General features: G+C 35.7%; 2 protein-coding genes across 7 annotated transcripts in view; both read left to right on the top strand.

Moving 5' to 3' along the window:
* Positions 1 to 9,513, top strand: part of RORA (RAR related orphan receptor A) — a 675,954-nt gene extending 666,441 nt beyond the window's left edge. For both annotated transcript variants that reach the window (XM_016126851.2, XM_016126852.2), the window contains one exon: positions 162 to 9,513. In XM_016126851.2, coding sequence (XP_015982337.1) covers positions 162 to 326 — 165 coding nt within the window. In that variant the 3' untranslated portion in view covers positions 327 to 9,513. The remainder of the gene's footprint in view (positions 1 to 161) is intronic.
* A 4,913-nt stretch (positions 9,514 to 14,426) lies between these two features.
* The window catches only part of ICE2 (interactor of little elongation complex ELL subunit 2), a 47,049-nt gene continuing 45,148 nt past the window's right edge, over positions 14,427 to 16,327 (top strand). For 2 of the 5 annotated variants that reach the window (XM_036239101.1, XM_016126840.2), the window contains exons 1-3: positions 14,443 to 14,546; positions 15,251 to 15,385; positions 15,478 to 15,615. In XM_036239101.1, the coding sequence (XP_036094994.1) occupies positions 15,575 to 15,615 (41 nt within the window). In that variant the 5' untranslated portion in view covers positions 14,443 to 14,546; positions 15,251 to 15,385; positions 15,478 to 15,574. The other 3 variants (XM_016126842.2, XM_016126844.2, XM_016126845.2) reach the window with 3 other exon arrangements.

The raw sequence follows: 16,327 nt of genomic DNA, 5'->3' as shown, positions 1-16,327 counted from the left end.
GTACCGCCATTTATTTTTATCAATCCTCTATGACTGGACATTTAAGTTGCTTCGAGTGTGTTTCTCCATTATAAATAGCGTTGTAAAGATCATCTAGATTCCCTAATATTGATTCTCATGTCTGTTCTGTCCTGACAACATGTCTTTTCTTTTCTTTACAGTTAATATGCAAGGTGTCTACATTAAGAGCCTTATGTGGACGACATACAGAAAAGCTAATGGCATTTAAAGCAATATACCCAGACATTGTGCGACTTCATTTTCCTCCATTATACAAGGAGTTGTTCACTTCAGAATTTGAGCCAGCAATGCAAATTGATGGGTAAATGTATCACCTAAGCACTTCTAGAATGTCTGAAGTACAAACATGAAAAACAAAAAAAAATTAACCGAGACACTTTATATGGCCCTGCACAGACCTGGAGCGCCAACACACTGCACATCTTTTGGTGATCGGGGTCAGGCAAAAGAGGGGAAACAATGAAAACAAATAAAAGTTGAACTTGTTTTTCTCATGCATATGATTTCCATTATGCCTACAGATATGGACCCTTTTTCTGTCTCGACTTCTCGATGATTGACCTCTGTTTACAACAGAAGGAGGGTACTAAAGTTGGAGGATTTCCTTTTCTTGTAGCTCACTGCCCACAGACTTTCTACAGAGTCACCAATCTGTCAGTAACAACAGAGAGTCCAGCAATAATCGGTGTCTGGTGTGCATAGCGGAGGTTGCAGCATTACTTTGCACAACTTGCTCTTTGTTTCATGAAGGAAGTTTTTATTTTTTTCACCGATTATTGCCAGTCAGCAGGATGGCATGAAAAGGGTCCATAGCACTAGCAACAATAGCATTATAATATATTACAGGGTAAATGGGCATGAAGACTATATATAGCTAAAAGAGATATTGTTTATATATTGTTTTAATTAATATAAAATGTAGTTACTGGTGTAGCTTTTCCTGTTGAATTGATAAGGCACTTTCATTTTGCACCTTTTTCTTTAAATTAAATGCTAACGTGTTCACTGTCGTGTCGCATGTGCACCAGAAACACAAGTTTAACTGAGAAGGCTTGGAAGGTACGTCGGGAGGTGTTTATGCTGCTGTTTACAAAATTACTTTTAAAAGACTGGCTGGTCATATCTAGAAATCACGATATTGGATTTTTTTTTTTTTTTGTACATGTGAATTTGGAATTAGAAATGGAACTCTCCCTAAATTATACTTTACGTTTCGGTAAGCTTAAGGATAGATGTGTTTATGCTTCATACAAAGTTGAATGATCGATTGGTGCTGTGGATTTACACCATCATGCACATTATTTTAAAAAAGCTTTTTAAAATGCCTTCTTGTGGAGGCAGGGGAGGGAAGGTTCATTTTATACAATTCAGTAGTTATATAGACTCAGTCTCAACTTGGAATTCTTATGCTTTGAGAACAAATCAGTAACCAGAATATTTATTCTAATCTAGCTTTTATTATAAGGAGGACCCAAAGATTATATCTGGAGCAAACGCAAACTCCCCATGTAAGGACATGAAGCATTCACTTTATGAATGTTTATATTCTTGGTATAATCTAGGTACCCTAAAAGTTTATCTCAGAGTGAACTATTTCTAGACTAGCTGCCTCTAGTTGCTATAATTCTAGAACATTGCTCTCCATATTTCATAGACAGTGAGAGAGGCATGCCATGTTGAACCAGTTTCTGTTATTTAAATATTAAATATTTTAAGCCTTTAAAGTGAAGTCAAGGCTACCTGCAAACATTTACTTTTGTATTTATCGTCACTAGAAAACTGTGGACTGTAATTTATTTTATTAAATATTTAGAAGATTGTTTGGCTTTGATGTTCAGGTGAAAAATATTGAGTTGTTTTTTGTTAATTTTGTAAGTTTTTAAAAATAATTCCCAATGAGGGAAGGGAGAAGAAACAATCTAATATACAAGTGTGCATATTTTAGAAATAAGTGACCTTTGGGAATGTAGGCATGTAGATGATAATTTTAGTCCCACTCGGGGTAGGAGTCAAACTTCTGGTCTTACATCAAAGACCATGTTTGTACAGAAAAGGGAACATCCTTCCGTGGTGTAAAGGAGGGAGTTCCCAAGCAGCCCTTTACAGCAAAGGAAGAGTCTCCTTTACCACCAGGGTCCCTCCTGAATCTTCGACAGGAATGGTGGCTCCTGATGTCATGCTGGGTCACAGCCGAGGCTTCCCAGAGCCCTTCGCTGTTTTTTACTCCACTGTCTTTGACTTGTTTCCCGAGGGACTTGGAAGCGGACGAGGAATTATTCACACAGAAGTGTGTATGAAGCCTAAATAACATCTTAAAATTTTTTTTTCCAAAAATATAGTAAGGGTTTAACCATAAATAGAAGACAGTAGTAATATTTACTTAAATTTCTGACAAGCATGTAAAACTTTATGAGTGTTTATATAGAGAGGTTAACTATAAGCATATAGTATTTATATTTGGGCAAGAAGGGTTAAGTCAAAATTTTAATTTAAATAAACATAGCTCCTTTAAAGATCAATAGTATTTATACTCTGCAAAGAGTACCAAGCTTAGTTCAGTTATTTATTTGTCCATGTTTTTCCTATTGTTTCTCCTTTGGGGGAAAATGATGTGTTTTTATTTTGGTTCAGTTTTGTTTTTTGTTTTTTTTTTTTTTTTGTCATTCTGATTCACTAAATTTGGGGATGGTTTTATTAAAGTATATTAACTTCTTTTTAACCAAAGCTTTCTGAATATGACCAGCCTCAGGTGCTAGCGCATTAAAGAGCAACTAAACCTAATTCCAGTGTCCATGTGTGAAATGATAAGAGCTAATTGAACTTGTCTAAGGGTGAGAGAGAATAAAATGTTGAACTTAAAAGAAATTCCTATACCCAGAAAGGATTTTGCATGTATTAAATGCAAAAAAAAAAAAAAAAAAAAAAAATGATGCTCTAATCTCAGTGATAGTCACACCACGGTGACATTGCTTTTAGAGTAAACCAAGATGTATTGACATGATGCTGCAACCAGATCTTTCTGGAAGAATAGCAGGGTGTGGGCTTTAAGAGCAAAGCACATTGATAGTGCGGGAACATGGTAGAGGCGTACTCGGAGACATGAGGGAACAACTGTTATTTGGATCGAAGTTGGGATCTGAAGTTAGACAATAAATTTAGTTGAAAAAAATATGAGGTATAGAAAAGGATATGAAAATTTTTGCATTTTTATTTTTCTTCTTCCTTGTAGAACACCTGTGTGATGATACAAAATACTTGGTGATTCAGAACAATTACTCTTAATAGTTCTTGTAATTAAAGTCAAATTTAAATGTCCAGTAATCTTTTAAAGATTAGAATCACGTCATTGTTATCTGGGCTGCTATAAGGCCTTTTATACAATTTTTTACTTAAGATAAATGAGGCTTTTCTACAAAGCCTGAATACCTTCAGTTACAAGGGTGTCCAAATGGTTGCATTACATTGAAGAAACGGGCCTTGGTCACAATGAAAACAAAAGTGCAGATGAAAGTGCTTTTTTGGACAGTTTGCAAATTGTGTTAAAGCTATGGATTTTTTTTTAAGTGTTCAGCATCCTAGTTTACGTTAAAGCTATGGATTTTATAAAAAGTCTTCAGAATCCTAATTCACCCTTCCTGACTTAAGGAAAACATGACTTAAGACACTGCTTCTAAGTTTGGTTGTTCTTTATAGTGTGGATACCCAGAAGTCTGTGAGCGTATAGGGGTGGGCTGAGGGTCAGGTGAGGCAGGAGCGTGTGCGTGTGTGTGTATGTGAGAGAGATTTTTGTGTGTATGATGTGCGTGTGTCGGACCGCTTCTAGGCTACTAAGTGTCAATGAAAAGAAAATGTATTCAAAATACTTAAATCAAAACTAGAAGATGGGGAAAAAAAAAGATTTATTCTATACAAAGCCTTGTCTGGACCACTTTAGAGAGACTTCTATTTTTTTAACCCTTCTATAAATATTTGATGGCACTTGAAATATTCCTGCAATAAAATGTGATTTGTGTAAAGAAAAAAAAGATTTTGTAATGTGAAACAAAGAAAGAAAGTAATGTAATTTTCTAAAAAAAAAATACAAACAAACAAACTTTGTATTATTTTCTTGATGGAATTTGTCTATCTGTCTTTGGAAAATTTTTATTTCATTGAATGTGCCATAGTAGAAATATGTGTTTTTAGTTTTAGACTAAGGAATAGCTGTTTGTGTTCCGACATTCCAAAATGCAAAACAACCTAGTAGAATCTTTAACGAAAAGGTTTAAGTAGGATGTAAGCTTCTCTCATTGTTGCTTTTTTGCACATGTTCTTCATTCCTCTCTAGTGCAATATGTACATAGAGCACTTGCGGGTGTACTTTGATCCCTCAGGGAAAAATACATATTTGTACAGTTGTTTTTTTTTTTTCCTTTTGTTTTTGGCTAAGGAATGTCGATTGAATCACTTGTTATTGTTGAGGGGCAGCCAGATAATAATCCTAAAGCCACTGTTGCAAACATTGATTGTTTAAATCATGTGTCCTTCCAGTGCTATTATTTTAAGATAATAATAATAAAAAGTTATTTTCTGACAGTTCTTTGTGCTGATTGGTAAAAAAAAGAAAAGGGTAAATAAGCACCTTATGATTGACTTACTGTGAATGACAATCCATCTTGATATCAACAATAGAAGCCCTATCATTTTTGGAGTTGGGGTTAAGAGTCAGAAACAATGTGCTCAGGGATCTTCTAAAACTCTTAAAACAGGGTGGCCAGTACTACTGGGACAAATTGTGTTTTTTTATTATGAATTATAAGGATAATACTATCCCTCCAAGGCACAACTGAACTGTGTAGAACTGCATATGTGTGTAAACTCTTCACTTTCATCTCATTTTGCTGTGTTCGAAACTTGTGTGTTCTTCAGTCTTGTGTGCTTCAAAACATTGAATAACTTCCAGAGCTGTGGAAAGTTATGCCAGTATGTCCAAAAGATAAGTTAATAGGTAATATACTAACAGGGAGCATCATTCAAAGTACAATACTGCATACTCCATTTACCATTTCTCTAATAATTAAAATATTCTCGATAAATATTTATAGTGTTATATATTAAAAACTACTTCAAACTCTATATAACATGGATAAAAAATTTAAAAACCAGAGAGCCCTGCCTATCAGTGCTTTGAGAGAGGTAAAAGATAAAACATGTTTTTTGATGCCAGCAAATAACTGTCATTTTCACTGTGTTCTCCTATGGAAGCAAACCAAAAAATTCCTTTATGTAACACATACTTATACTTCCACATTGGTAGTTTTTAATCTGTTGAATTAATACAAGAGCTAATGTTTAAAGACAGATAAAACCCACATGATAACAGCAAATGAGCCAGCTCTTAGGGTTACATTTTATGTTTTTGAAATACACTTTTGTTATCATATTTCCATATGTTACTTCCCATACAGTGAGTGAACCTCAGTGTAATTGTTGGCTTTGATTCTTCTATTCCGCATTCAGAATACACATTCAGAAGAAGCTTTACACATTTTCTTCCTACTGTAAAAGAGCAAAATTTGGGAAAACTTTCCATATCATTTAAATACAAGGAAATATTTACCTTATTGTTGTCGATAATAAAGACTATGGAAAATGGCAGAAACATTTCTATATATACACACACACACACACTTACACACATACGAGCACATTTATGGATACATATACACACAAATTATTAACATTTTTACATATTAAATTAGATTTCCACTATTACTTATAAAGATATGACACAACAGAACCCCATGAAAACAACTTTATACTATAGATTAGATTATGTGCCCAGGAATGCAACAGTAAATCTCAATCTATTGCTAATAGTCTATGGTACAGGTAGGTCTTCATTCTATTCCAAACACTAGTATTATTAAAGAAGTTCCACTGGATTTCATTAAAGAGACCTTCCTATGATTGTTTATTGTTGAGAGATAGTAAGGCTGATGAGCAATGGCTTTACAAAGCAATCGGTTTCACTTTTAAGTCTGTCTGCTTGTTTGCTAGTGTAAGCGAGATCAGTTTTGTCAGCCTCTCAGAACAATTTTAAACGTAATCCAGAAGTCTGGCTTCATACTGAGGAAATGTAGATGGCAGGGATAGGGGGATATCCATGTTTAACCGGACTCTCAGAACTCAGAGCAATAAATACATTCAGTCATTTGTTTATTTATAAATGAATGACATAATAGTCAATCTGAATAGAAACATTTTTTTCAGTAATGAAACATAACATGGAGGCTTGTTTTAAGAAAGTGAATATGATTATTTTAAATAGATGCCTAGAGAATTCATGTTTGCTGTTTACATTTAGTGTGTTTATTACATTAGCAATATCACATTTCTTTTTTTATTTTTCTTCTAAGAACAAATGAAAGATAGCTTTCTCTTAGTTTTAACATGCTACACATGCCATTATGTTGTTCTCTAAGAGCAACTAAATTCTCTCCAGTGTTCACGTAATTCTTTTCTCACTCATTACTTCAATGTGGATGAATACTATTTCAAGGAATTTGGTTATCATTGAACAGATTACATATGTAAATGCAGATAATTCTTGAGCAATATGTAGTGAATATGATTTCACACACACACACACACACACACACAAAATCTGTATGTACTGTACACACCTTCCTGAATCCAAAAGTCTCTTCTTATCCACAATGGTTTGAAATCTCTTATAAAAAAACAGTGGTAAATTTTTAAAACATTAGGACATTAGCTGGCTGCTTCTTTAAATGTACCTGTATTGTCTGCCTGCTCCTTTTGTGGAGATGTGTTTTTGTATTGGATGTTTGGGCCAATGGGAGGCTTCAAGCTACAACATATTTTCCCAGTTTAAATATATTTAACATATGACAAACCCCAGACAAGGCTTTTAATATGTATAAAGAACTGCAGTGTTAGGTGGTTTATTTGCAAACCTTTTTCAATGTTGTCCATTTTTATGGCACCTTTAACAATATTCTTGTTTCCAAAGTACAAAAAAAAAAAAATAGGTTAAATAATCTAGCCATAACTGAATGTCAAGCAATAAAACAAATGACTTTTGTGCATAGACTTTTAAAAAATACAAATTTTAGACATCTGCATGTAAATGCAATCTCTTGTTTACTGCTTTCTTCAACTTGAGCAATTGATTCCTTATTTACTGTTAACTTAAGAACTTGTAATGGCCTGTAAACATTTTCTCTCTTACTCTTCTTTCAAATTTACCTTTGTCCCTGCTTTTGAGTCATACTATTTAATGTTGTTCTGCACATCTCTATACAGTTAACTTTTTGGCTTTCATTCTGTATAGATAAGAAAATGTTATATTATAAACAGCCTACTCAGTGCAAATATTTATCCGTTTATCAAATCCACAATATGCTGTATAATACTGGTTTTACTATATAATCTATTTTAGACATAGCTGTTTAGAACTAGAGTGTGCTATTTTTGTGTTTTTCTGATGTGTGGTGCTAGATAAGTTACTTTTGTGAACAACAACAACAACAAAAAAACCTTTTATTCCTAGACAATACCACCTTTGGGTCTTGTTAATTTCACTGAGTATAACTATATATTTGTATATATATACATATATATATATCTACCTGTGCCCAACTGGCAGCTGTATCAGAGTGCTGGATTTGGGACATGCTTTTCTCTTTAAATACATAATATCATTATATAAATTATTCTAGAGTATATTTAATTAGGATAAAATTACTTCCTTAGTATGGATATTTGACATCAATAGGGTGAATTTGTTTATAAATATGGGTATATGAAAACATATTAGCATTTACTTTGTTTGCTACTTGGCTTTATACATATCTCCTGAGCTGAAAAATAATTTGCCAGGCCTTCAAGATCCTAAAGAAACACTCTAATTTAATGGAGTAATACTTTTTTTTTTCTTACTAGGGAATTATATTATTGGTACTTGACAGGGTTGTGTACTTAGCTCCTATTATAGATAATAGGCATTTACATAAAATATCCTCGGTGGCTTGATGGCAGAATAAAATTTCCCCTCCTACCTGAACCAGAGAAGCATGGAGATGTCCACTGTTATTGCAGAACATGGGCCATAAAGCAAATTCAACAAGGGATGTTCTGTTTTAATATGACCTCAACCAGTTCCATGAACTGAGCGAAGGACCTTCATTTTAAAAGTCATTTAATAATGAACTTAGTTAAACTCTTTCACTTGTTCTCCTAAGACCTATTGGCACTGTTAAAAATCAAAGTATATCAAATATCTAACTAAGGATGTAGTTAACCTTATTAAATATTGATTAGAATTGTTCTGTAATATTACTGAATTTGTAAGATCTTTAGCAAAGATTTTTGAGCAATTTATAAATATAGAGCAAATGTTTCTGTTTACTGCACTTTTTGTAATTGAAGGTGATAAATTCTCAAGCCATGGTTATTGGCTTCCATGCACTGCATATTTACCCACAATTCTAGACAGTTTCCATTTTTATGGAAGAGTTGCTGTTACCTTAATTATAAATGCAATCATGTGGTTAATGAGAGCTAATGCTAATAGTTAACCTTTTAAAGTTAATTGGCTACAGTTTAGGGAGAAATCTCTTTTAATACAAATCATGTCATTCCTTAATGCTTCGCTTAGAAAAAGATGGAAATTTTTTTAAAGCACCATTTAGTATCCTAAGCTTCCTGAAGATAGAGATTGTATTTCTTTGTGTCTGCACAGTGGCCAGCACATGTCAGCATTTGATAATTGTTAAATGACAACAAGTGTACCCCAATTTAAACTCTTTTCCTGGGTCGTTATGGTAAATTGATAAAGTATGTCAAGCCTTATGGTTAACACTTCTACAATCAAGTACTAAATCCACATTTTAAAAGACCACATGAAATGCTGATTCTAATTGTGTGTAGGTCTTGAGGATTAAGCACACAAATTTCACAAAACTCTGTGAGTAACAAGCTCAGCCTTCTGTAAATATAATGCAAGTTTGGAAACAGTAATACTGTACCTATAAATATGTCTGTTTTTGTGTACAGTATGTAAAAACTCCTTTTCTGCCACACTAAAAATGCAAGCCATTTATGGGTATCCTAAAATAGTATTGTACTAAAACTTTGCTAATGATCTTTGTTAGAGGATCAGCCAACTTTTCACATACATTGGGTTTCTTTTCAATTCACTCTTACAGTAGTCTGCTTATTTCCAGCTGTTTGTTATTTTATTGAGTCCTGAATTTAAAAAAAAAAATATTTTGATTCATTTTGTAAATACAAGCTGTAAAAAAAGAGAGATTTAATGTTGTCTTTTAAATACTCCAATTTTCATTCTAATATGAATGTTGTTATATTGTACTTAGAAACCGTACCTTTAATATTACATTACCTTTATTAAAAGTGCATTGAACACATCAATTTTAGATGTGCTTTATGTACTGTTATCCTATAATAAAACTTCAGCTTCTAATGGAACGCTTGCCTTGTTGTTCTTCTTTGTTCTTGGTTATTGAGTTGCATTGTACATAGTTTTCTAACTTACATCTTGTCTCCAGAGAACAGTCTAGTAGAACCTTAGTACTCAAAATGTAGTACACAGACCAGTAGGTCTGGCATGGCCTATGACCTTGATCTTACTGGAAATGCAAAATCCCAGGTACCACTTCAAAACTACTAAATCAGAGTTTGCATTTTTATAGCATCCTCAGCTGATTGGTTTGCATATTAAAGTGTGAGAAGCACTGGTCTATAGTACTTTTTTTAAAAATGTATTTCCATTTTGCAGGGGAAAATACCTATATAAGGATCAAGCTACCTTTTTGATCAGAGAAGGCAAAGAAAGAAGTTTTAATTTGTGAGATAATGTCTGTTGATTGGTAGTAGCTGCCAGAAATGCAGAATTGAGGCTTCTGAGGCTGCTTCCTGTCTCAAAGGAGAAGGGTGTCATGACTGAATAATGATATCGGCCCTGAGCATAGGAGGGGAGCAGTCCTGAAAGCACACCATACTTTGTCATCTTTGCTTTGGCAATCGTTAAAATAGAACATCAGAAATAATGCCGAAGACTTTAATGATGCCAAAGACTAAAAATCCAACTTTACCTGGGTTAGCGTTGCTCTATCCCAACTGCACTCCCCTTCTCTTGAGTAGATTATGTAAGAGTGAACCAGTAATTTAAGTATCACACTATTATAACAGTGCAAAAACCTTACCATGAATTATTTTTAAAGTCATGTCAAGGACATTCAAATTATAAAATATTCTGAAGTCAGAATAAAAGCAACGAAGTTAGCGTTTTCCTGCATACACTCATACTACGATACCTAAGTATCTCTTGTGATCAGTAAAATAAATATTTGAATTGATCCTGAAAATTGCCAAACGTAATCCTGTTTTTATTTCCAACTATCTTGGAGAAAAAGAAGAATGACGTGCATGTGAAATATTTATAAACTGTCAAATTCTATGTAATTATAAATATATTACACCTTCTGGTATCTCAGGAAATTGAGTTAATGGAAATCATGGAGTTCAAAATATGAAATCTGTCACCACTAGGCCTTTGGCCAAAGTCATGCCTAAGCTCCTTCTGATAAAACAAATGGTTTACACTCACCTCTTCATTATGGATTAGCTTGCTCCACTTCAAGAAGGGTACTTAAATGAGAGTATAAGAGGGACATCTTACAGTTCTGTTTATAATGATTCACAGGAGAATTAGAAAGGAAAACAAGTGAGGTTATTATTAAACTCTTGAGAAAGCCAAAGTAATAATCATAGACTAGTCAGTAAGACCTGACCACACGTATGTCTTAGTTGCTGCTGTTACTACTAGGCTTTGTTTCATGGGGCCAAATCAATCTAGCCTCTCAAAATCAGACTTCTACTTCTAATGTGCATTTGGATCAAATGAGCCCATGCAGAGCAGGCCTCTCCTTTCAGAGGAAAAGATGAAGCCATCTTCATGTGCTGTAGAGGGTAGCTGCTGTTATGCTGAGATGCAGATGATCTTGCACATTTCTCTGTCTCAATTTTGTCTTTAAGAAGAAATACACACCTCATAACAACTACGATCACTTAAGCAGGTGCTTGCAGTTTTAAATGTTCTTTTTGAAATTCTGATCTGATGAAACATTTTAAAAACTCAAAATACAAAATCTTTCAAACTGAAATTGGATTCTCATTCAACTTCTGAGTTTGTTTCTCGATTTAGCAGAAATGGAAAACCAAACCGTTCCTCTGCTTCAGAATCCAAAGAATAAAATGGTACAATCACTTTGGAAAACAGTTTAGCAATGTCTTTAAAAGTTAAACATAAATTTACCATACAACTCAACAATTCCACTCCTAGATATCTACCCAAGAAAAATGAAAACACAAAGTCTATACAAAGACTTTTACACAAATGTTCATATCAGCATTACTCATAATGGCCAAAAAGTGGAAACTATTGAATGTCCATCAACTGTCAAATGAATAAAACATTTGACATAATGGAGCATATCCACAAATGAGCTACTATTCTGCTACGAAACAACTGTTAACACTTACTACCACATGGATGATCCTCAAAAATATTCTGCTAAGAAAAAGAATCCAGATGCAAAAGACTGTATACTGTATGATTTGATTTATTTGAAATATCCAGAAAAGCAAACCTATAGAGACAGAAAGTAGGTTAGTGTTTGCCTGGGGCTGGGGGTTGGAAGAAGGATTGACTGCAAATGGGCAGAAAGGATTTTCCAGGGTAATGGAAATATTCTAAACTTGGTAATGTCAATGGTTGCAAAACTCCAAACATTTACTAAAAATCACTGAATGGTAAAACTGAAATGGGTGAATTTTATGGTAGGTAGGCTACAGATCAATAAAACTGTTACATACATTGGTTTTCTCATCATCGGGGCATAAAGTCCAAAAGTACAAATTATCTAGCATGGCATGAAGACCCTCTGTAGCCCCTCTCCCCATTTTAGTCCAGTGAACTTCATTCCCTACCCCCCCAAACACACACAACAAGGCAGTAGCTTTTTTCCCTTCACCAGAAAATACAGCAAAAAAAAAAAAAAGGAGCTTTCACACTTCTGTTTTTTCACACCTGAAAATCCAGAACAGCTCCTCTACCCAGTGAACTCCTACTTATCCTTCAAGACTGAATGTAAATTAAATTTTTCTGAAATAGTCTCTAAAGTGTCACAGTCAGAATGACTTCCTTCTTTGTTGTGTTCCCATAGAATCTTCTATAATACGTGTGTATGTGTATATCATTTCTTATTTGTACTATTACCATTTGTTTACAGTGCCACCTCCACTATGTTGTGGATTTTTTTTTTTTTGGCAGAAAAAATTTATACTAATAGCTACCATTTATTGAACATTTACTTTTCCATTTACTCTTTTACATGTTACTTATAATCTTCACAACAATCCTATAGGTGAGCTATTACTGTCTCCATTACCCAGATGGTAAAACTGAGGCTCAAAGAGGAGACACATGTCTAGGATCACACTGCCAGGAAGCAGGAATCTGAGATACAAACCCATATATGCTGGACTCCAAAAATCCATGTACTTTTCACTAAATTGTTTCTGGTTTCCAAAGGAGAGAGCAAAGGAAAAAATGATGCATATATTAAATGTGTTGTAATGGCAAAAATTATGAGACCTGATTTTTAGTATCAGTTTTATCACTGAGCATGCAATGTTGGAAAAGTCACATGACAATCTGGGCCTCAGTTTCCTTAACAGGAAAATAAGGGGGTTGTACTAGATAATCTCCAAAGTTCCTTCTGGCTCTAAAATTTTTGATTTTGTGTGCTATCTTATAGTCACTGGAATTCAAGGTATACCAAACCAGAGCATACAGCCAGATGAGAGTCTAGAATCTCAACACAGGCTACATCCAGTGATGTTACCATAGCACACTACTGTGGGCGGGTGCATCCCAGCAACATTAATGCTTAAACAATTCTTGAGCAGTCCTTGAGTAGTTGCTGAAGATGCCCAAGTCTCTCTGACTGCATAGTTTGGGAGATAGTACCCAACACATGAACTTCTACACTGCGTTGATGTCCATCTCTGTCCTAGCACAGGCCATCAATATTACTTACCTAATAAGAAATGCTGCCTGCACACTGCTAGACATTGTACCAATTGATCTGCAAGCATTTACAAGAACTATTTCCTAACTGGCATCTTCTTTACAACTCATTCAACACCTTGCCAGATAAACTTTGCTGAAACATAGTTCTAATTGTATCATTCCTCTGCTTATAAGCTCCCCATTCCCACCCCCATCCTCTGTTTTCCATTTCTTATACAGTAAAGTTAAAATCCTTGGTCCGGCTTTTAGTCTTCTGTGCTCTGGTCTCAATCTATTTTTCCAAACTCTTCTACTATTCTTCATAAACCTTGCATTCCAGGCAAAATAAACTACCTACGGGTCCTTATATTAAAAAATGTTTATGTTAACACATTTAAACATCATAAATCATTCTGAAATTTAGAACACATCTTCCTGATAGCACACAAACCGGACTCTATCGGTGCAACGAATTTATGTCGTTCCTTGTGCTGGCCTCTGTCTAGAATGCCCTTTCCCATCATCTTCATACTTCAAATTCTTCAAATGAGCTGACATGTCAAGTACCCAATGTGTTAACTGACATACACTCAGTAGAAGTCTTGAGCTATTCAAAGCTGCTTTCTGTTCCTCTCACTAGGAACTCGCTACCTCTCTGTACTCTGTACTAAATACCTCTTATGTAACTAATTACTATTTTTTATAATTACTTAATGTGAATGTCTTAGATTCCCAACAATCAAAAGCTCTTGGAAAAATCAGTATTTGTTCTTAGTCCTACATATATCCAACAATAAGCATGAATTATAAATGTTCAATAAATCTTTCCTTAATGAATGAGGGGAAAAAAAAAAAAAAAAAACAGACTCGTATGTGAGAACCAAAGAGACTGCTGGTGAAAGCTGATATCTAAAACGAGATGGGGATGGAGTGGAAGAGTTACTCCTCCAGATACTGTGTTGAACACGGTTCATCCCTTATTTCATTATATCCTTTCAAAAATTCAACTAAGGAAGTAACTCCATTTTACTGAGAAGATATCAGGGTTAGGGAAGTTAAGACAATGGGCTAAGGTCACAAAATGAGTCTGTTTCGGTCTTTCCAGGACTACTTGTCGCCGGTCCACCTCCCAATTTACGATCCTCCGCGAGATGAAGGACTTTTTAGGACAACATGCAGCCCCCAGCCCCTTCTATACGGCAAATCCCAAGCCCCGTCTGACACATCCGGGACAAAATACACGGGGTAAGCAGGCTGGGAAGCGGCCCTTTGGAGTCGCAGGGCCCGCCCTCTACGTCACATGTGACGTCATCACGCAGTGCCGAGGCGGCGCAGCCACGTCCTTTAAATAAGGGCTTACCCGGGCGTGCAGCGCAGGGTGTGGATTGGGGACGCGGCTCGGGGCAGAGCTGCTGCAGACTGCGAGGTGGGCGGCCAGACTTCTTGCAGCTGCGACGCGGAAGGGAAGGCGCTGCCTTGCAGGAGGGCGTGCTCGTGAGGGGAGGGAGGAGGGAACATGGCGGCGCTCTCAACCAGGCCAGGACCCTGAGCTGCTGGTTGCGGTGCGGCCCCCGCCCACGGTTTAGCTCGCCCCTTTACCTGCCTTCCTGGAACCCTGTTTCTCTTCCCCTTCATTCCTTTTTCCCCTCAGCCACTCCTTTTACCTTCATCGACTCTCCCACCCTAACTTCACACTGGGTCAAAGTGAGAGCTGGATTGAGTGTGAGCCGATCAGGCCTGTCCTGTGGCCCAAGATCAGCCTCTAAATTTATAATTTTGTCTCATAGATTTTATCATTTTGTCCAGGGTTACAGGAGAAACACTGAACATGGGAATGGTCAAGCCAGACCTGTCTTGGTGATTCCTCTAAGTGATCTTGTGAAATGTCCCTTAAGTTGCCTGGACCTCCGTCTCCTCGAAAATGAGGTTCTCTTTGAAAGTCTATGAAAGCTTTTGGCTTGCATTGTTTGCCGGATTCTTCCCCTTAACAGTGTATCATGAGGAAAATGCAAACAAGATTTATTTTGGAAGTAAGGGAGTAGGGGAAAGCTAAGACATACAGCTCCATGACATAAAGTGATGTAGTTGGTTAGTAATGAGAACACCATTCTGTTTCTGCTCATTTCGCAGTGTTTTGAGGGTGACATTCCTGGAGTAAGTTAAATGAAAAAGGACTTATCCTACATCATCATTGATATTCTACAAAAAACCGTGGAAACATTCATCTGTCTGATCTGTTATTTCAGGTGTCCATGTCAGTTGATGGTAGGTGTTAGGAACAGGTTCTTCACATGAGTTAACAGCACCTGGCCCAGCCAGTCACCTGTTTTTAATGTTGACTGTTTGTTTTTCCTTAGGTGAATGTTGATTCTGGAGAAATCCTGCTACAGCTGGTGGAGCCTGCACTCCCATGCAGCAGAATTGTGAACTAGAGTGAAGCAGAAATCTAAGAATATGAGCTCCGGAATGGCCATTGGTGAACCAAGGCTGAACTGGTGAGTTAACGTCTGTTTATAATCACCTGAAGAGAATTTAAGCAAGACTGGGCTGAATTAGGAAAGGAGAGATTTGGAGGAAAGAAAAGATACTAAATTCAGTGGCTGAGATTTTAACCTATTCTCATCTTTTGGATTAGAGCTGACTACACTTCTCCTAAAGTGACAACAATTAAGCATTCAGATTGCTACTACGTATAATTTCATCATGTACTTATTGTTGGTGTTTTAGTGAAGGAGAGACGCTGGAATTTTCATGTTTCCAAGAACCTTGCCCATTTCTGTACAAGTAACAAAAGACTCCCTTTAAAAATAGACAAGCTTCTTTTTATTATGTTGGAACCTATATCAAGTGATAATGTAAATGCATAGACCATATTTTAGAAGTGTATGAGAACTTCACAAGTAGAGGACTTTGTTAAGTAACATAAGAGGCTTCATAGAGATCTAATACATGTTCTACTTTAGATTATCACGTTTACTGAGCATCTACTCTTTACTAGCCAAAGAGAATGAAGAAGTTATGAGATTATTAAGATGATTAAAATAGTACCTGACTCAAGATTCAGTCAGTATGTGCTCAGTAAGTATTTGTTTATTCCAAACAGTGCTTCCTTCCTCCAAAGAGCTCACAATCCCTGAGGCCCATGACTTTAAGATGTGCAAAAATTAAAACATGAGATGTTACAAATATAGTGTTAGAATAAGTAAT

This window comes from Rousettus aegyptiacus, unplaced genomic scaffold, assembly GCF_014176215.1.
Source record: "Rousettus aegyptiacus isolate mRouAeg1 unplaced genomic scaffold, mRouAeg1.p scaffold_m13_p_3, whole genome shotgun sequence".
Lineage (NCBI taxonomy): Eukaryota > Metazoa > Chordata > Mammalia > Chiroptera > Pteropodidae > Rousettus > Rousettus aegyptiacus.
Note: the sequence above shows the minus strand (reverse complement) of the source record. Positions and strands in the feature narration are given on the sequence as shown.